The sequence below is a fragment of the Anastrepha obliqua genome, chromosome 2 (genome assembly GCF_027943255.1).
Source record: "Anastrepha obliqua isolate idAnaObli1 chromosome 2, idAnaObli1_1.0, whole genome shotgun sequence".
In the NCBI taxonomy this organism is placed as follows: domain Eukaryota; kingdom Metazoa; phylum Arthropoda; class Insecta; order Diptera; family Tephritidae; genus Anastrepha; species Anastrepha obliqua.
The window spans coordinates 133,976,309-133,998,849 of NC_072893.1; the positions used below are offsets into that span (position 1 = coordinate 133,976,309).

The 22,541-nt window shown below is 38.3% G+C and overlaps 2 protein-coding genes across 2 annotated transcripts; one reads left to right on the top strand and one right to left on the bottom strand.

Annotated features, from left to right (window-relative positions):
• Nucleotides 1-6,348: 6,348 nt before the first annotated feature.
• On the bottom strand, nucleotides 6,349-20,845 carry LOC129238842 (uncharacterized). Its single transcript, XM_054874055.1, has 10 exons — nucleotides 20,032-20,845; nucleotides 19,611-19,928; nucleotides 18,301-18,463; nucleotides 10,657-10,791; nucleotides 10,142-10,598; nucleotides 7,577-10,020; nucleotides 7,310-7,505; nucleotides 7,015-7,195; nucleotides 6,749-6,868; nucleotides 6,349-6,682 (listed from the first exon to the last, which is right to left on the bottom strand). Exons 1-10 carry the CDS (start codon nucleotides 20,454-20,456, stop codon nucleotides 6,496-6,498), a joined length of 4,626 nt encoding a protein of 1,541 aa, XP_054730030.1. The 5' UTR covers nucleotides 20,457-20,845; the 3' UTR covers nucleotides 6,349-6,495.
• Nucleotides 7,820-17,872, top strand: LOC129238843 (larval cuticle protein LCP-17). Its single transcript, XM_054874056.1, has 3 exons — nucleotides 7,820-7,839; nucleotides 17,181-17,480; nucleotides 17,542-17,872. Exons 1-3 carry the CDS (start codon nucleotides 7,820-7,822, stop codon nucleotides 17,870-17,872), a joined length of 651 nt encoding a protein of 216 aa, XP_054730031.1.
• Nucleotides 20,846-22,541: the final 1,696 nt, after the last annotated feature.

Consider the following 22,541-nt stretch of genomic DNA (forward strand, 5'->3'; position numbering starts at 1 on the left):
TAGCCGGCTGTTCATACTGCATCCTCCGGGCGACAGAACTAAACGTCGTGTTACCAGAAGGCTGCACAAACTGATGAACGACAGTGCCCCATTTACTTTCTCCGGTGATGAGGTTCAGGGGGCCATCAACAAGTCGAAATCATCGAAAGCCATTGGCCCTGACGGATTAAACGCGCTGATGCTGAAGCATCTGGGACCCTTGGGAGTAGGATTCCTCACAAGGGTCTTCAATTTTTCCCTGGCCACTCTCATCATCCCTGAGAAGTGGAAAGCAGGGAGAGTGGTCCCACTACTGAAACCTGGGAAACCCGCCAACCAAGGGGAGTCTTATCGGCCGATAACTCTCCTTTCCCCAGTAGTGAAGACACTTGAAGCCCTCCTTCTCCCACTCTACACGACACACTTGGCCCCAGCCCCACATCAGCACGGATTCCGACGAGTGCACTGCACTCACCGCCATAAACGCCCAGATAAATCCCGGGCTTAACCAAAACCGCCCCTGCGAGAGGACTGTCCTAGTAGCGTTGGACCTAAAGAAGGCTTTCGATACAGTCAGCCATTCCACGCTACTAGATGATATTTATCAGTCGACACCCCGACAGGGCTGAAGAGGTGGTCCGCGAACTACCTGAGCGGTCGGCACTCGTCAGTGATTTTTCGAGATCAAATATCAAAGCAGAGGAAGATTAAGCAAGGCGTACCACAGGGTGGTGTCCTTTCACCCTTGCTTTTTAACTTCTACATCTCGAAGCTCCCCCAACCACCAGCGGGAGTTTTCCTGATCTCATACGCTGACGATCGCACGATAAGTGCGGTTCTAAACTATGCTGCGCCTGTCTGGTCGCCTGGAACTAGTGATTCGCAGTGGACAAAGCTACAGACATGTGAAAATACCGCCATTCGGACAGCGACCGGGTGCCTCCTGATGTCACCCATCCAACATCTTCACAACGAGGCACAAATGCTCCCAGTAGCGGATCACAACAAACTGCTCAGCAAGCAGTTCCTGCTGGGGTGTTACCGCAGGTTTCACCCCTTCAGACACCTGCTTGAGCCTGAGCCGCCTCCCAGACACGTCAGGAGCCACCTCCTAGACTACGCTGACGAACTCCAGGGCAAACCTGACCGAAACCTACTGGGCCGGACAGTATTTAGACAGTCAATAAACGACATTCACCACCACCTTCATGAACTCCCGTCCTGTGAATGCCGTAATCGGAGTCCAACCACCACCTATCGCAGATGAAGAGCTCCAGCTTCCCCGTGAGACTCGTGTAACATTGGCACAATTACGTTCTGGATATTGTAGCAGGTTAAACTCCTACATATCCAGAATTGACCCCGACATACCAAACACATGTCCGGTATGTGAAGGTACCCCGCACGACACTAACCACCTCTTCACATGCCCCCTCAAACCGACTCATCTAACCCCCCTCTCCCTCTGGACCCAACCTGTCGAAACAGCATGTTTCCTGGGCCTACCCTTATATGAGCTAGACGAAGACGACCGATGATATACTTACACTGACAGGGCTAACTATGCTGTTAAAACAACAACAACAACAGTCCTCCCGAGGAGCTTCCAACTTCTTCAATTTAACTCTAACGGACTTACGAGCAAGATAGATGAGATAATCGACCTTATGAGCTGCGGTCCAAGAAACCAAACTGCACCTTGGCTCTTGCCTTATAACCACGGATGGCTATAATGTGCACAGACAAGATCGTGAGCGAGACCGTGGTGGTGGCCTAGCGTTCATAGTCCACCACACAGAGCAGTAACGTCCGATTGACGAAGGCATTGACCGCAGGGACAGCACCTTAGAATGTCAAGGTATAGCTGCCCGGTCAGGCGACGCCGAGTTCGAAATTTATAATATATATATACTCCCTATCACCTGCTGCCCGGCAGGATATCATTCTGATATTAGTGCACTCATCAGAGCTGAAAACCGATTCGTTCTAGGTGACTTTAATGCGCATCACGATCTTTGGCATTCAAGTCTACCAAACGATCGTAGGGGACACCATTTGGCAGAGCAAATAGATGATTCGACTTTCAGCACTGTGAACGACGAAGCCCCCACCCGGGTAGTGGGCAATTGCAGCAGCTCGCCTGACGTAACATTTACTAGCGCCTGGCGACCTATGCTATCGCTTGTATCAGACCACTTGCCCATTATCGTCTCGATTGAGAGATCTGCCGACTTTATTATACTTTGAATAACCGGTTATATATCAACTGCAATAAAGCTAATTGCCCCGGCTTCGCGGAATTTACTGAGCACACCTTCGCCGCTCTTTCCATTCCTACCGATGTGAGCATAGGTGAACGCGCATTCCGCAAGGTGCTCACAGCTGCTGCGGCTCGCTGCATTCTTACTGGAAGGAATGTTTAGACAGACAATAAATGACATTTATCGGGAGACCCTAGTCCAACCACCACTCACAGCAGAGTTCCATCTACCGCGAGATACCCGCGTAACCTTGGAACAGCTATGTTCTGGATGTTGTAGCAGATTAAACTCCTACCTTTCCAGAATTGACCCCGACATACCAAACATAGGTCCCACATGTAAAGGCACCCCACACGACACTAACCACCTTTTCACATACCCCATCAAACCCATCTAACACCCCTCTCCCTCTGGACCAAACCTGTCGAAACAACAAGTTTCCTGGACCTACCGTTAGATGAGCTAGGCGAAGAATTTCATGCTGCCGCGGAAAGAAAGGATCCTGCCTGTAGGGCCACGCTGCGATCAGGCACAGCGCGAGCCAGGAGGGATCGCTACCGGGAGACGCTCGACGGCTTACAGAAGGTTTTAAGACCGGGACGTTTTCCTGTAAAAAAAGACGGCGAATGTGTTAAACAGTGACAGCTGTGCATGTCATAGAGAATGTGAAGATCCCGATACCCCAATCGTTGACGACGGGACTATCATTCCTCTAAACGACTATGACGAGGTGAGAATACCGATAACGCGGCTAAAAAAACAACAAAGCCGCGGGAGCCAACGGACTGCCGGCTGAGCTATGTAAACATGGCGGCGAGGAACTGGTAAAGTGCACGCATCAGCTCCTATGCAAAATATCCTCAGATGAGCGCATGCCTGCGGATTGGAATTTAAGTGTGCTCTTCCCAATCCACAAGAAGGGTGATACTGCAACATGTGCTACTTACCGCGGGATTAGTCTTCTAAATATCGCCTATTACATTCTAGCGAGCGTCTTGTGTGAAAGCCTGCAGCCCACCCGAGCTTATCAGTGTAGCTTTATATAAGTATATACATATAATTGGCGCTTACACTCTCTTTGTGTGTTAGATCGAGCTCCTCCTCCTATTTGTGTCGAGCGTCTTGATGTTGTTCCACACATGGAGGGACCTACAGTTTTAAGCCGACTTCGAACGGCTAATATTTATGTTGAGAATTAGAAAAAACTATATTGCCGCAAAATTATTTTAACTCATCAAAAATCACCGATTTCCACTTCCAAACCTTATTTGCAAAAGACCTAAAGTTGAGCATACCATCTTCCTTTTTCCATTAATTTTTCATTATTGAAATGTGAACACTATTGATACATAATATGAATATGTACATATATAATTGGCGCGTTTACCCTTTGTTGGGTGTTTGATAGCTTCTCCTCTAATTTGTGGTATGCGTCTTGATGATTTTGCATAAATGATTCTACAGGGACCTACAGTTTTATGTCGCCCCGATACGGTAGATAGTTTTTTATGAGAAGTGCATTTGGAGGATTGGCATTGACTGCCGAGGTGTGACCGCTATTAGCAAATGTAAAGGGTTTTCCAATAAGGGGTATTATTTTGATATTCAAAGAGATATGCTATTTTTTAATATAAATGATCGGATGTTTAATTCATTATAAAGAGGAAGGTATGCCGTTAATAACGGAAAATAACATCAGGCAAATGACCACCACGACCACGCTTACAGGACAATATCCGTTTCATGAAATTTTCCATAACCGAATAGCAAAGTAGCTGCCTTATGTCTTCGATAACCTCACAAATTCCATCTTTGAGGTCTTGAATCGACCGGCTCTTTCACGTGGCCCCAAAGAAAAGAGTCACAAGGTGTTAAATCACAAGATCTCGGTGGCCAATTGTGGTCAACTCTTCGAGTGATAACACGGTCCGGAAATTTTTCCCCGTAAAAGATCAATGGTTTCGTTGCTTGTGTGGCACGTAGCGCCGCCTTGTTGAAACTAAACGTTGGCCAGATCAATACCATCCAATTCCGGCCATAAAAAATCGTTAATCATCTTTGGATAGCGCAATCCATTCATTCATAACACCTGTTATTGCAAAACCCTTTATTTTCTATCGTTTTGATTTTTGAAGCCCACAGTCGTTTATCAACCTAGCACATTGGGATATGTAATAAGTTTACTCTACCAAACGCATAGTTGTAATACATTTTATTTTTGTTTTTTATTATTAGTACGGATATCTATTGCTAAATATACAATGTTAATTTATATTTTATAAGTATGAGTACGTATGCTATGTGTCGGTGAATTATTATTTTTCTTTCGAATACTTTTAAAAGCGTTTGGTCTAGAGTAAGTACACCTATTCGGTTTTTTCTCTAAAATAGTAGTAAAACAAACATATGTATATACAAATTAAATATGTTCAATAAAATATAAATCTGGATGTTTAAAAGAAAATTATACTTGGTCAATATATTGCCTTTAAAGCATTTGCAAACGAAAATCAACCAGCAAACCATTGCTATGTGATTATTTGCCTGCTTCTGTCCATATAAGAGTATGTATGAATTTATAAAACTAAAAAAGCTTATAATACTAATATCACTATTTCTACCAGCAATTTTATAGAAACGATTTCTTTATGCCTGTGTAGGTTCAACTGCATAATTAAGAATGTCAACGAAACCTTTCTACTTATTACTTTTCATGTTTGTTTTATTTTAAATTGTATACCTTCTAGTATTGATATGAAACTTATTCAAAATATTATGTTTCGAAATATATATGTATGTAACCAGCACTGCGTACTATTCGTATATGTATACCATTTATGTCGATGTGTAGATTTCATATTTTGCGATGCTATTTTATTTTAAGGTGCAGTAACGGAGAGCAATTTAAAACAGTGATTTGCATACATACATATGTACATATATGTATGTAGATATTATTAAATCATAGGGTTCCTTATTTAAGCCTTCACCCTCAGCGTAAATTTTTTCACATAATTATATGTAGATATATATGTAAGTGAGTATTCTATAGCACATTTTAAATGAACTACTTTTATATGGCACTCTGGCACACAGTAAAACTAAACTTAAATTTACACGACATACATATGTACATAGCATATGTTAGAAAAATAGTACCGATAGTCAAATTGAACAGATTTTATGGTAAAACACACCGTCCCCATGAGGGTTGGAAATTCATATAACAAAATGGACTTCATAAAATGGAAGAAAGAAATCACAAGAGCAATGAATGTCAACTAAATGTAAATACTAATATAACCCAAACTTATTAAAAAGAGACTATCAAAAATATGTTTGGCACTTAAATATACCATAAACAAATATTGCACCAGTAGCCAAGTCGAACACCTACAGTTTATGAGTTAAGTACTCGTATATAAATTGCTAAATATCTACGTTAGTTTTGCTCTTTGAGCGGTTCAACCAAACTTATATTCGAATATGTACATATGTATGAATTTTACCCGAAATCTCAAATATGTATGTATCTACAGTGAACTGTTTACGTTTTATTGGGATGATCTTAAATGAAAACTAATAACAAATAACAAATCGTTTCAAGCGTTATGTATGTGCTTATGTTTAAACGTATGTATATGTATTATTAGTGGATGTGCGTAACTATTATATATTTTAAATAGATCCTACATCTATTGCATATTAGTTTTTTTATGTAAATAGTATGTGTGTGTGTATGTAATGATTAAGGATATATTTAACGTATGATAATTTTTACAGATGTGAGTATATGCGGTTAGGTATATACATATATATGCATGTATACATAAATATATACATATATATGCATACATATGTGTATCCATATGTAGTTACTACTGGCGATATACCTACAACTTTTATATAATTATAATAAACGCATGTATGCACGAATGGATGACTATCTATGTACATATGTATGTGAATACTTGTATTTGCACATACGAAAACTCCAGGTGCAACGGCAAAAGTTATTTTGTGGCCACACTATAGGTGTGTATGTATGTACATAGATATATAACATGTGTATGTGTGTTTGCATGAGTTTTAACTGGTATTGTCTTACTTTCTCTGTTTCTACATTTTTATTGGTAAAATACTTGTACATTTTTTGTATTCATGTTATGTAGGTACATATTTATATAGTGCGTGTACCTACAACGATTCACTTCTAAGTAACCGGATATTATGTGTGCAAATCTAGTAGAAAAGCCTATAACAGCTGAACTATAACTGGCTCAATTAAACACATGTGCTCCGCTCCTCGCACTGGCAAGCGATTCAAACAAAAATGCCGTATCATGTCGGGAACTGCTTCAAAAGGACGACTGAATTGACCCAAAATATATTGGCCGGTATCGTTGCGTTGGATGCGCATATGCATGAATCCTTTGGCACCCCTAAAATGCCAAGAGTACAATAATATTAATTATATTTTCTTATGACTATATTTTTGAAGTGCTTACTTTAATGAGAGTGAATAGTCCTGTTTGGTAGACTCACAGTTGCGCACAAGAAAACTTCCTTCTGTGAGGGGCCGCAGAGTGTTTTCCGCCTCAATCCTGGTGATGGCACCGTGATACCAGCTACATCCGAAGAGTAAGAATTGTTAATACCAAAGTAAAAACTGGTCATACAATTTATGCCCCTGGGTAACAATTAAAATTCTCTTATTACCATGAGGCACGAAATTGACAAACCGTTGTGATTTGGTTCGCCATCCAAAACTCACCCTTGTCGCTCAAGTGGTATGGAAATATCTATCAAATCCACAGCCGATGTATAGCCCTGCGCGATGTTGAGATTAAGTTCCTTATTGGACGCAAGGCCCCGTAAATCAAGACTACCGAATTTACTGGTTTGGCGCGGCTCATTTAGGTTTAAAGTTAAATTTTGGCGAAATAACGCACAGTCTGTAAAATGCATAACATTCGTACTTATTCGCATTTTCAGTAATGTAATGTTTTGTATTTCTTGGCAAATTGAATAAATAAAATAAAATGGATTTTCGCAATTCGAAGACTTACTCAACTTCATGGAGATTTTGTTTTCATCCCTCATTGAATGGCTGGAAGATGCTTGTGACAAGCCACTTGATTCTGTACTATGCGATAAAATTCCTATTTCTATTTGATTCGTGCGTAGTCGCCTTCTGAGCTTTGGCATATCGAATGGTAAGTCACCCAAATCTACGGATGTTGCACTACCGGAAGTACATGCTTCCTTTAAATAAAAAAAGGGACACAAAGTAGAATGTATGTCTGAAGCACATTTCTCATCGCATGTGGACTTACCTGTTGTAGATTCTTTTTTCGCCTTAATTTTGGCATATCAAAAGGTAAATCGTGTAAATCTTGGGGAGCACCGGATGAATTTACAACTGCTATAGCAGCGCTTGTGCTGCTTTCATTTGCTTTGTCCGACTGTGGGAAGTTAAGCTTGGGAAGCGTAAACTTTTGCGTCACGGCACTTAATTTAGAGTCCTCTCTCGAATGGAGTGATATGCCACTATCTGAACCGATTATTTCATCGGCTAAATGAAGCAGCGTCTTATTGGGTGGAGGTTTCTTCTTTTTTAGTATATCCGTTTGCGTTGGCTGTAACGGTCTGTTAGTTTCGGCGTTTGATGTTAAAACGTGGGAGCTTGTTTGTTGTTGTTGTGTATGGGTCAATTGGGCCAGTTGTGTAACTTCCTCGGGGGAGGTGTGTTGAGTTTTATTTTGTTCGGACAATTCCGAAGCTGGTTCTTGGGAAGACTTGTCTGAGATTGGACTTAAGATATGTAATTTAGAGTGAACAACAACGGGTGCTCGCAGTGGGAGCGCGACGCTCGAGCTACCAGATTCAGAGCTATGTGAACTCAACGAGGTTGAGTTCCTTGACTCTGAACTGGAAGTACTTCGGTTTCCTTCACTGGTGCTCGAGCGCAAAGATTCCATGCTGCCACCACTACTCGATGTGGCAATGCTTTCGGTCGATGAGTAATTATGTGCCCTTCGACCGTCATTTCCCACATGGTGGCGGTGGGAGACGTGGCTTTTTCGTAATTCTAATACTCGCCCCGATTCAATAATAAAAGACCGTGGCCTATCACGAGCTCTAGAACTATTCGATGGTGGAATATTGTGAATGTTGCGTGACGTCGAAGATGGTGGATTTACATAAGCGCTGTCGGTGAGACTGTTCTCATTACTGGTACCTATTGACGAAGCATGCTGATGTTGCTGGCGCAAAGAAGACTGTAATGGAAGACGTAAGTCACGTAATCGTGGATGGGCTGGATTTGAAGACGGCAAGTTGGGAGCACTTTTTATGCTATTCATTAGAAAACGATCATGTTTTCCCGGAAATTTAATTGGTAATGGAGCAGTTGACGGGGGAGATGGCGTATATCCAAGAATTGGTAATTGCGATGTAGAGGTCGATGCTGCATTTGCTGTTTGTTGGTCAACAGTTTGACCTTGGATTTGAACTTTTTCAATGCCAGTTGTGATGCTAGAAACATTACTTGGCAATTCAGTATTATTTTTAGCATCAACTTCTGCGGGAGGAGCCGAAAGTGGCGAACCACTTCCACTTGCATTTCCACCTGAGTTGCTGCTTTGTTCTTGTATAGCGTGGTTTTTCGAGTTTTTTAGTCTTTTGCCTTCAAGTCGAGATTTCATATGACTGGATTTCGTTGAACGGGTTTCAGTCCTTGTGACCGCCCCACTGCCACTGTTTGAGGGAAATAATACAGAGTGGTTTGTTATACGATCCACCTCATCAAGATCGTCGTCCGATTTTGCTATTTTACAGTCGAACGCTGTCTCATATAATTGTCGCGTACGGCCAGACATTTCTTCGTCGTCCTCTCCAGTAATCGTTCTAGTTAATTGATTTGAACCCTGCTCATGCAATACGTTTCCAGAGGATGATAAATTACTCACATCTGGGACACAGTCTGAGCATTCATGCACGCCATGTGGATGGACATAGAATATACTACGTGGTCGAAAAAATTCGTCAATATCGTCCCCAATTGTCGGTGCAACGCAGGCGCAAATTGCCGGGCCGAACAGTTTATGAGGCGGCATCGACGAATTATCTTCCGCAATTTGCAAAGTCTTTGTTTCTTCTGTTTGATAACTGCAAGTATTTGAGTTTTCGTTAACGGTGATTGGTTGTATATTACAGGTTTTTCGAACTAGAGCCAAAGCTTTTGCATGCCACTGTCGCCGTTTTTGACATTCACTGCAGTCTGATTCTTCTGAAGTCGATGTGGTAGGTGAATCACAGCGAATTATATGTACTCCCTCCTCTGTGAATGAGTAACGCTTCGGCGTCTCATTAGCTGCCGGTATTGGGTTAGTTTGAAAAGGCTCGACTTTATTCAAGTCGTGTTCTTTGCCTTCTGGTACGTCAAGGCTTGTGCTCTTGCGATAGGGACCCACATTTATAAATGGCTGCGTCAACTGTGGTGGTTCAGAAACCGTAGATTGACGACTTTTATTTTTCGTTTCCTTATCTGCGGCACCAACTTCGTTATCTTTAGATTTTAGTAGGTCAGAGTAGTAGTATGGCGACGGGTTTCGTTTGCTTGTATCCAGTAGCACAGGTGCTAGTTTGCGAGGACTGCGATATAATTGTGATGGTAAAGGTTGTACAAGGTCATCGGAAATACTGTCCGGTGAATTAAGTTCAGGAACCTTATTTGATTGATTATTTTCATCATCTGAGGACTTAGGGCCTGAAGTATCTGGGGACAAGGAAAGGAATTTTTCATTCCAAGCACATATAATACGTACTCGTACATAAATTCGCGCTTACGGTCACATATTTGCATATGCTTATAAATTATATGTATGCCACATACTCACCGGAACTGAAATTAGATAGTTTGGTTTTATCTAGGCCTTTAGAGGCGCTCAGCTGATGATGAGGTCGCTGATTTTTCTTTATCCTTCGCTTCCCTCTCTTGTGATGGAGTTTTTTCTGGCCTTTGGAGTCTTTAGGGTCGGAGTAACCTTCGATGAGTTTAATAGATGCTCGTCGTATTGTATTGGGTAGCGGAGGATGAGATTGAAAAAGGAATTGTGGCTGCGATTGGTTGGATTGAATGGAGTGTGTGCTATATGCTTGCGGGTCAATATGTATAAGTTGATGAGAAGGAAGTGTGTCGGTTGGAATAGCGGATTGTAGAATATTTAAACTAGTTTTATTTGTTGGTAGAGTTGATAATGGTGCTGGTGGAAGTGGTGGGTGTGAGATTTTTACATCTTGAGATTGTGTTTGCTGGCTTTGGTTTTGATTTTCTTTCGGTTCGGTCAAAGCAATCTATACACACATATTTATAGAAGCGATTAACTACAAAACTTCAAATATTTAAACTTACAAATTCGGCTTGTGGACTAGGATGAGCCCGATTTCCGTGATTCGTTTGTAAATCTTCCGCTAAACATGGATCAAAACTGGACGGCCGTTTCTTAACAAAGTCTACTGGTAAGCTGTAATCGTCACAAATTGCAATCTGAAGTGAAAATAAATCAACATATGTGGTAAATAAATTTAAGAATGTAATTATATGTGGAATTAGCAGATTTTATCATTTCCATCTATACACCTCAAAATATAACTGCAATCGGTATAGTTCGCGACAATCTGTGCAATACCATTCAAATTCACTTTTCGAATGCATTTCCCTAAGCGTCGCAGAGGATACACCGACGCACTTATCGTGGAAAAGTCGCGCACATGGACCCGAACACTGCACAGCCAATTCATTCGAAGAAAAGTCTATCCAACACCTCCGGCAAAACATTGAATGATTGTTAAATTGTGTGATTAATTCAAAACGAAGCAACTCTTAATCTTGAACTGCTACGAACCAATTTCGCCAACTTTTCTAAGAGACTCAGTTTGTGCTACTAACAACTTATTCCGTAATAGTATAACTCAGTAGTTACTGATGTAGAACTTTTTCTCTAAAGCAATATCGTATATGAGTTTGTAGACATATATACCTCCATATAATCTTAGTAGCTGAAGGCTAGAAAATATTGCATCTGAACACATCGTACTCTCTCACGTTACCCCTAAATAACCACCTTTTCATTCAACTGACATTGTGCTATTGGCTGCGTGTTCTATACAAATATTCTATGAAATATGCTTTGCATCGTAGCCTGTTGCCAGAAGGTGTTTACATTGAGTTGATTAATACGCCAAAGGAATGTGGGCGCATCTCATATAAATAAGTTCGCCATTCACTTTGTTTTCGTTCTTTTCATAGGTTGTCCATTAAAATGAGTAGAAGTCGACAAAAATAACTAGAAACTTGTTTGTAAGTATTAGTGCGGTTTTTACAAATATATGATTAAAGATGTGCGTTGCATAGGTTTTTCATGCATTTATACATATGCATTGCAAAATACTACAATATATTTTGCCTAATTTTTCAAATGTGTCCAAAAATGAGCAGAAAATGCAACAATGTTTTTATATTGACATGTGAAAGTACCTGTCATATAAACCCAGACGTGTATTAATATTCAATTTCCAGTGGATATAAACGCGATTCCACCATTTTTTACCGACATTATTACATGCATGCACTACACGCATGTACTGATTTTGTTTCTTTTTTTTTTGATAAAATACACTTCTTGCGCTCCGCTTTGCTAGCAGCGCATAATAAAAATGCACCTATCCATAATAATCTGCGGTTCATGTAATTAAATAACGCACATTCATACAAGCATACGGACTTGTGTACTCCGATATTGGTGTGCTGGTGTGATATCCGATGCTCAGCGCCCAAACATACATAGATATGTGCTTGTATGTATACTTATATATATTTGCTCAGCACATTTATTTAACAGTTCTGTGACGGCAAACTGACTCAAGCGTCGGGAAACCCCTCAAGAGGGTTGACAACCAAAACTATCCCATCCTTTGTTTATTAACAACGATGAGTCATGAAGGTCGTGACGAAAACAAGGTATACGCTGCAGCGCTAAGACTTGTGTATATTCGAAATCTCTCCGCAATTATTTTGAAAAGAGAGTATGTTTTAAACTCATACACATATTCACTTACAACGTTGCTCTTCTCTGAAAAGCAATGGTGTTTGCTTACACTCATTTCGAAAATCTACAAACTGAAAAATAAACCATAGAAGAATTGGCAAATTTGTACTTTTTAAGCTCGAAAAATCAATTTTACCAATTGCCATAGAATACTTATTTTCCTATTTTTCTTAAAAAATAATATATTTTCAAATAAAAGTTATTATAATCTCAAGCTTGGAAACTTAAACATGCCAAATAGTTCAACTTCGCCAAATGTAGCTGACAGCGAATTCCTATTCACATTAATTTATCTACGATGTTACACATACAGGATGTGCATACTTATGCACGAACACACATACAACTCATAAGAGTTCGGTGAAATTGAATTAATATGCAATTACATTTTTCCTTACCTTTCACTATTCACAAAAGTCAACAAAACTATTGATGATTATACAAATATTGTAAAATTGTATGTGTTTAAACAACCGATTAAATAACAGAGAAACTATTTCTTATAAACATTTTTATTTTAAAGATGGATGGACTATGCGTTAGTTAAGAGCCGTTCAACTACGTTGTGGTGATATGTAATTATGTTCAGCGATCCTTTTTTTGGTATTCAAATTTTTTAATTTTCCAATTTGCATAAGAACGATTAAGAAATTTAAAGAATGCACTATAAAGTTTTTCAGCGTGGAATAAATTCACAAGCCGGAAGGTAGATTTTTTTGTTTTTGTTTTCTTATTAAATTAAATACATAAATCGTTTCGTTCCTAAGTTGTCTGTTTGTTGCACTCGAAGTTTATTAAATGACTGCGAGTATTCCTGGCAGAAAGGCAGTTTATTCAGTTTCAACCCCTAAGAATAAAAGCACAGGTTGAAACATTTTGGAAGCGATTTTCGACTACGAAAAGCTTTTGCACTGCGAGTCTTGCTCTCTCATAAGCACGATATTCGAAGAACAAGTAAGATAATAGTAAGATGGGGTTTTAAATAGGAAATCAAATGTAATTTCGTAAAAGTAAAAACAAATATAATAAATATTTTATAAATTTTGAGTAATACAGTTCCTAAAGGAGTTAATCGGTGCGTTACGGCCAATATACGAGAACACATAGTTCGTGCATATTTCCAGGCGTTAGAGTCAATACCAATAGTCTGCTGCTTATGCCGGCTTATCTATGCTATTTTACAAAAAGAGTTGAAGCCTGTTGATGTGATAAAATTCTATTTGTGCAAATGAACCTCGTAGACACTTTTAATTGCAAAATGCCGTTACTCCACAACCGGAGAAGTCGGTTTTCAGCGTAGAGGAATAGGAATAAAGTACTCCATAATCGTAATATGGCTTGCTGGATGGTTTGGGTTTAAACTAAATTATGCAGTAAAACATTATGACCCTTACATCCGTGAAAGGTGTTCTGGCCAAGCTTTCCTCCTATTTTTGGTGTTAGCATTGATGTTGTTAAAATGGAGGAAAGGTTTACTTTCAAATGGCAGATGATTTAAATATAATCTGTTATTTTCACGGAAATTCACGTGAAGCTTTATCGTTGCCTGGAAATAAGCCACCGCCGTACAATGGCCTGTATAAATGTCACTAAGCCAAAGCAACAAGTTTTCGTATACTAAAAATTGCAGACTTTAAAATATTGGCGTTCCTCTGCTTGCACATTTTAAGTGATTTCGTACTATCCATCATCTATGTATGTATGGATGTTTGTAAGTAAATCTGAACAACGATGTCTTTCAATTAAGATAATTACAGGAAAAAATCAAGCGCTTATTAAAGAGATGTGTCTATGTATTAGACAGTCATTCAGTGTCTTACATAAAACCGATAGGTAACAACAGCGACGAATAGTTGTCAGGAAATCCGCTCAGAATGAGTGCGAATTTTCTGTTTATAAACTCGTGCCAAAAACTCTATAGTCTAGCATATATATACTACATATATTTATTGGCCAGCCATTATTAGGTGCTAATAAAACAAAATTGAATGCTATGCTATCGTATGCTATTGCGTTGTTCTAGATAAGTATATGTATATTTAAGTACATGTGTATGTGTATACATACACATACATATAAACACATTGTACCCTGCAGGGAAATGTTTTTCCGAATTGTTCCTAGTGTTCTAGTGCATTAGGAATCATGGCCAGTAGTTCAGAAATAGTACCTGATTCTATAAATTAGATTTAGTTCTGAAGTATGACAAAATTTGCTGTTTTGACTCCAAAAATTATTGAAAATGTTCACACTGACAATTGGAAAAAATAATATGTAATTTAAATGCCAGTACAGTAAAGCTGACTGAAATTAAAAAAATAAAGAAATCAGCTACAATATTTTGCCTTCATACGTATTTGCTTTTTATTTGTGTGTTTTAATTCCTCTGATCTGTCGTCAATTTCGATAGGATTTGCATAGTTTCTAAGTAAACTTAATTTAAGACTCATGGTGGCATTTGCATAAATAGGACCACTTCTTCAGGAGAAAAAGCATGCAGTTTGGTTCAGATTTTCATGCCGTGTGTGGATGTAAGTATGTACATATGTATGTATATGGCGCACAACATGAACCATGTAACCTTTGTCGCCGGAAGAAGATGGTATGAAGAGGTGTGCATGGGAGTAGAAGTTTCGCAGCAAGCTGCTTCTGAACTATGCATTTGTTCATTGTACCGTTACAATTCGTTTGTCTCATATTGCAAACAACTTGGTACACATGTAATCGCTATTCATATCTATGTGAATATGAATTTATATAGGTACATAACCCACTAGAGACTTGCAAGTCTAAATTTTTTAATACCAAAAAAAGGGCCCGTATGTAAGTATTTTACTGTTAGAAGCTTTGCTCTATTCCTTAACCAATTTCGTCAGCTCATTTTCATAAGCCTCTATTGGGTCCATTCTGCATCGACAAATAATTTTACAAATGCATGAAAAGGCGATAAAAAATCAGTTCCAAGTTTAGACTATACGGCTGACGCGTTGTCTTGATGGAACACAGCACCTTTATTATTAGTTAACTCTGGCCATTCTAATTTGCTCAGCTGCTGATGGAAGGTTACTAAACAGCACACCTTTTTTTAAGGGCTGCTCCAAATTTTAACCGCGGTCATAGTGGGACTGAAGTATAATATATAGTTTTTGCCTCAATTTTTAAGAAATATATATTTATAAAATAAAGGTATATTGGAAAGTCTTTGGGGTAACCAAAACTGTAATATATAAACATCGTAACCTAATATCTTTGGCTAAAATGTAACCTGCGACGATAACCAGAAGTTTAATCAAGGCGTTTTTTAAAAACGAAATTTGTTGGATTTTATGATAAAAATAAACTCGGTGTTTTGCTTGTGCCTCCTTAAGAACTTTTCGAATGTTCTATTATGCAAAAAAAAACTTATTGCATATTTTGGTTTTAAACAAATACCGTTACCATAACATACAAAGCTAAGGAAATAATAGTAGTAGGCACTATTAGAGGAAAAACATCAAGCATTCATTGAAAAATTAACTAATTTTTCCGAATATAAAAATTTTACAGATTTGAAATTGCGAGGGTTCTAGTATCTGAGATTTAATACCAAAATATATTTATTATTAAGAAAATATATTTGCCAAAAAAAGTTTGAGGGAAATGTTTTCGAACGAGTATTGCTAAAACTTGTATAAATATTATATAAATGAATTTATATATTTTAATAACATGCTTAAATAAATTGCCATGCTGAAATGTTCGCTCAAATTGTTAATCTTTTTACAACAGTTGGAATGGAATCAGCTCTCGATTGAAGTTTATTAAGACATTTGAATCAAACATTTATGTCAGTTTTATAAATTGCCAAATTACCAATCACCCTGTATTTAGATTTACATAGAATTATACATTTATTTAGAGTTGCTTATTAGATATTTAATATGAAATGATTAATTTCATATTGCATTTTTTTCACCAGCAAAGATGACTCTGTTCTTTAAACAGTATTAAAGTTTAAAATCCGCTTTTGTTCTTAGCAACAATAATACTCGTATATGCACGAGATTTATTTTTGGACTGCGGCTCATTGGATTTCTTGGAGTGATTTGATTTGATCCAATAGTTATTATCTAACCCATATACAAGCACACAGGTCAGCAACGCACAATTTGATTAATTACATTTGAGAATAAAGTATTAAATGATGGTTAGCCATTAGACCACACTCTTATTTTTTTTTTAAATATGCAGTATAAATGTTGTGTATATAATATAATTTGTTTTATTAAAAGAGTTAGGTAACGGAAAAGTTGTTTATAATAAGCTCACAAATGTGTCCGAAATATTATGTACGTAAAACCTAACTGTGCTATTGAATGTTAAAAAGAAAAATGATATAAGCGATCTCGAGAAAATGAATAAAAGAAGAAAAACACTATGTACGAAATTTGTATTTTTTGGATATCGCTGGAAAGTGTATAGTAAAAAGTCAAACAGAGGCTGTTACTATTTAGACGTTCGCGCACGCTATGGCTATAGCCATTTCGTCAAAATCTACCGCAAACAACTAGCTTCTTCTCGGAGGAGAAACCAATGTTGCTTAGTGCAATTCAGTTGCGTACATTTGTATGTATGTATCATTAAAGATTCTGCTATATAAGACTGCTTAGAAGAATCACTAACATCAGTCATTCCGTAGCATCTATTTGCTTCAAACCGAACAAATCCGCCAGCTCCAGTTAAACTAATAGGGTACTTAACATTTTTTTTGCAATGATGTGGGTTAGTAAAAAATCGTACTTTTGCATTGTTCATTAATAAAAATTTGAAAAAATCCCTAGCCAATTAGAACGGTCGTGTTTTGCATGTTATTTGCTACTGTTATGAGCCTTCGCCAGCCTTCAATGAAATATCTACCGCCTGGTAACGTTGAAGAATATAAAAGTTCTAATGCCCCAGTTCCATCGCCTCAGTATTTGGCACCTCAGAGGGGAAAAATTTTGCACTATAAGGCAGTCAGCAGTGCGGCTAGTTCGGCCGGATTTGAACGCCGTTTTAGTAATGGACTTAAACAAAATTTGGCTGCGGCGCGAATACCTATAATCAGACAAGATTATACAACCGATACCAGTGGAAATTATAATTTTGGGTAATATATATAAATGAGTTAGCGATAAATTTATATGAACATATTCAAATGATATAAGCAGATTCGAAACTGCGAATGGGATTCAGCGCGATGAATCGGGTGATATCTACGACAGGCCACACAGCTCACTGAGCGTGCAGGGATCTTATTCTTATACAGGTGACGATGGCCGTACATACACCGTTAATTATAGGGCCGATGAGAATGGATTCCATGCTGAGGGTGATCATTTACCAACATCTCCGCCTGTACATAATCAAAGTGGTGGGAGAAGTTATCGGATACACGGTGGTTCGACAACCGGTAGCCGAGGCTTCCAAAGTAATATGAATTCGTATTCGCCGTCAAATCGGTATCTACCGCCTCAACGCCAGTACTCAAAGCGGCATTAGGCATGTATGCAGTTATTTAAGCATTACATTGAAAAAATCATTTTTAAGGTAATTACAACCATTTGTAGATTAAAGTGGGATGGATATTCAATAAATGACAAACAAAACATTAAAAAATCTATACAATTTTTGAGCATCAATTCTAAAATACATTTATGTATTTGTGCGTGACTATCGTTAGGTCGGGTCCGGGTTCGAAACCCATTGCGGGCATGAAAAGATGTTTTCTCGAAGCGTCATCCCACGGAGAGCAATGGAAAAACTCTGAGTGCATTTCTGCCATGAAAAATCATCTCAATCATGAACACCATAAATTAGAGGCGAAGCTCGCCAAACTTCCAATAAAAGAATGTATGCGCCAATTAAATACATATATATATAAGAACAAATAGTTAAATCTTGTGTTTTTTAATTACTAATAGTCGTACCTGTTTTTTCATTGTATCGGTCAATTCGTCGATGCATTCCTTTCGTTCGAATCTTTCAAATTTGAAACTATTGGAGCGATAAAGCTCATTATCTTCATGACGTCGGTTTCGGCATAATCGTCGCATTATAATATTACCACTGCCTCCCCCTCCAAGACGTGGGCTGTGGAGGTAGATAACAGAAAGGAGGAAATATTAGTTTACACATTTTTTCGAATAAAAAGAAAAGCAAATTCCTTTACTTTACATTTAAAAAATCAACTGATTTTTCAATTCCTAATAATATCAACAAAAAACTTCGATTCCGTAAAATATAATATATAAATATAATATTTTCCGAAAGCATTTCTTTACTTCGTTAGGGGAACTTAGTTATGAATTGTTATCCGTTGGCTTGTTTAAGAGTAGCGTTTTGTTTTAGTATCCTTTCGCTTATTTTATGCAGACAAAAATAATACTTTGACACTTTTTACACCTGTTTTCTCTAGTATAGATGTGCACACGTTTTTTAAAGGATTCGCAAGCCACGTGCAATATAGGCGAACAAAGAAAACGATTGAGGTCATTATAAGTGGACTGGGATTGACTGAGGGTTTTCTTCCTTCGCCGCTTAATGAATTCCTTGTCTTGCAAACACAAAATCGTGGCTATACACACACTTTCTATTTACTCATATGTATGTATGTATTGTATATGAAAGCAAACAAAGGCGCTGATGCACAATAGATGTTTTGTGAATTGGATGTGAGTGCCTGCGAAAGTGAAAATCAACACTGCATAGTGAGATGAGGATCCTTAAAGTAACCTATAGGCTACGGTACGAACTCACAGAGCAAAGATAAATACATAACTACACGTATGCGAATATTTCGGTCACAAAAAACGTGGGATATACCCTGCAGTAGAAAAAACAATCTTAAGTTTTAAATAAGAACTTCTGCTACATATTTTAGTAAATGTAGACTAGTTTTGAAGTGACTCGTAAATATATTATTATTATTATTTTTTTAATAATAGGGAAACTTAAGACTTCAAACATAAACAGAAAAAAGTTAAATCGAATTAGCCATGGTCCTGAATGTAATAAAAGAGCGTCAGGACGAAACTAATTTAAATCGAAAATTCCCCGGAAGATTGACACCCAGTTAGAGTTGAGGATGCTTGAATACAAATACGAGTATAGGCGGTGAAATTATGCTCCTAGATCTTCATATACATACACACATAGTATATTTAAATTAAGGACCTGTTTGTACAAAATTATTACATACATTTCCATACGCAATATAAAAGTGTTTAAGCAAACTTACCCGCATGGTTTGCAATGAGTCATGTGCAAATCCCAGTTTAGATGAAAATTAAACATTCGCAGCTTTGCGACAGCGCGCTGCCGCAGTGAAATATCTGGAGTGGCTGCCGCTGTGGGTGCTGTTGTTGTCTCTGCGCTTGTTACTTCCTGCGGTGAGGGATCTACCGTCCAATTTGTGTTTGGGTACATCATTACTGTGCCACTTGGCGCTGAGGTAGCCATTATACGACTCGTTGAAAGCCTCGGTTGGCGGTGATGTCGATGATTAACCATTGTGCCGTCGGAAGACTCTTTTATTGTGTAAAACCCGCCAGATGACCTAATCATCAAATGCAATTTTTTAATTAGAACTTTACTCCAAATATAATATTATTTGGTTCTCGCAGCAATTAAATCATTTAAATAAACAATCTAAAACTTACGACATATTATCTCCACCTCCTCCGCCCACACAGCTAACCCCACTTCGACGTGGGCGACTTTTGTGTCGACGCCTCCTACGACGGTCAGAGGATGCTTGGCTATTATGAAGCACGTGTTGGCTCAGCGATTTTGGATATTGAGAAACTAGATTGCTTCCCTCGGGCAGATTTTGCTGACCGCTAACTGTTGCTGCAACCGGAATCTGGCCACTAGCGGCTAAACGCCGACCAGTGGCCGTGCTAGAAGGCATGTTACCCGCGCTACTTCCACTGGCCGTGGTTATTCCCGCTACTGTGATTGCAACAATGTTGCCGTCAGAAAAGCCTCCGCCTGAACTCGTCGCGTCGGCGGGTTGTGCAGCGGATGTTGTTTTGGATGAGCGACCACCGAAACTGTGATTAACTTTGCGCCACATACGTTCCATTACGAACTACACATAAGTGTATCTGTGAGTATTTAGAGAGATGGAAGTGTGCATCGGATGGTAAGGAAGTAATTAATGCTTTAAATGATACCAGTGTGCTATTTTTAAAATATTTTACGGCAATAATAAGGAACCATTCAAGTAATTATATTATATTTGAACTGTCTAGAGAAAAGGAACCACACAAGATTTTGCTAAAGTTATTTTATAACAGGTAATTATATTTTCAATGTTTAAATAGTTTTTTATGCTTCTACCGCACCCACATTCCTACTAACTTAAGTGTTTTTGTTTTCCGACGATTTAAATATTTTAATATGTAAATACTTGAAGTATTCAATAAGTCAATAAGTCAATGTGAAACTGAATTTAAATGTATGAGAATACATACATACAAGTATATGTATTGTATATGTGGTGGTTTGTTTGGTGCGACAAGTTGAAGAGAGGGAAGTAACGGCCACTAGTTCACTTCTTTCATTATTTCATGTTTATGATTTAATAATATTATCCCCGTGCTTGGTCGAGCTTCAATATTGTAAATTATTTATACAGCTAAAATACTCGTAGTGGTACACTCAAATGAGAATTTTATAGACACGAATAAAGGCTGTATGTAGGATTTCGTATCTTAAAGGAATCACTTTGTCTTAGCAGGAACTCAGCATTATAGTACTCGACACATTTAACATAATTTAAGACTATTAAACTATTAGTTTTGCCTTTCAGAGCCATTAACTTGGAAGAAATGTAAAAAAATTTGCAAGAGAAATAGTCTGCCGAATATTCACGTTAATGATACTACTGTAGCGTGTACACCAAGGGCAGACCGACGGAATTTTTCCTGTGGTGAACACCATCTCGGCACTCGATAGCTCACACACAAGTCCATATCAGATATTTATTTAAACTTTTTTATTTTTAATTCACATTTTCAAGTTTTCACCCTTTGCGATTGCAGTTATTTCCATTTACAAATAAACGATTCTGTAGATTTGATACATTGATTTTGTAAAGGAAAGGGGCACGTTTTCTGAATATTGCCAAATTTTCATGCACGGATGTGTACAATATTCGACTATCGGCAAATCCTTCTGCACGAATAAAATTTCCACCTCAACAAGGGTTTGCTCAATTGTATCAAAGCTTTTGCATCAACGAAGCTTTTTGCTCATTCGCCAACTGTCAGATGGCGAGTATCAACAATTTTCATGACATCCTGTGTAAGGCGCCAGGAATTCCTTGAAAGCCTACTATCATAGCAGTATTGCAATTCGAATACAACGCCAGGTGAGAGGCAATCTTCGATTTTGATAATTTTCTGCCTGTTCAGAGCGAGACTTTTACTGTGAACAGAACATTTTCGAAAACCATTCAATGTGAATACTGATTACGAAAATAACAAACTTGTTTATAAGAAAAGCTATTATAGTCTATGCATTGAGCACTCGATTATTATTCGAAACAAAAATATTTTTTTTATTCAAAAAGCAAAAATTTATTATATTTATACAGAATAATTATTTTTGGTGGGCGAAGCGAAATGCCCCCAATAGTAACCATAGTGAATGTCTGTATCCTTGGATATCATCAGCTTTAATTAGCCATATATACATACATGTATATCTTTGTCCCAAGTTCATTGGGCCTGTGTCACGTAAATATCGTAGCCTTTTGTTCCTGAAACTGTGAGTCCATTTCGCAAACAATTTCTGCATAAGGGGACTGATTTTGCAAACTCAAACCTCGGTTGAGCAGAGCGAGTTTTAAAAGAAGAGCAGGCGGGTGTATTATGATCTTTTGATTAACAGTGTGGCCACACCGACTATTTTGAGTTCGAAGTCACTAGGGCAGATTTTGACATTTCCGCACACAGGTAGGGTTTCTGCATGCTGTGACTGATTGACGGCATAAGCCTCGAAATTGAGACTTCATCGGCGGATGGATGTTGGTAGCGTTTATTCAATGCAAGAAGCACAATCTCGTCATAATGGCAGTTTATAATAATCCAACTGTTCTTCCCACTTCGGCCGTGTAACGGGGTCAACTTTCGACATTAATAGATGAATTATGATAGCGTTTGTC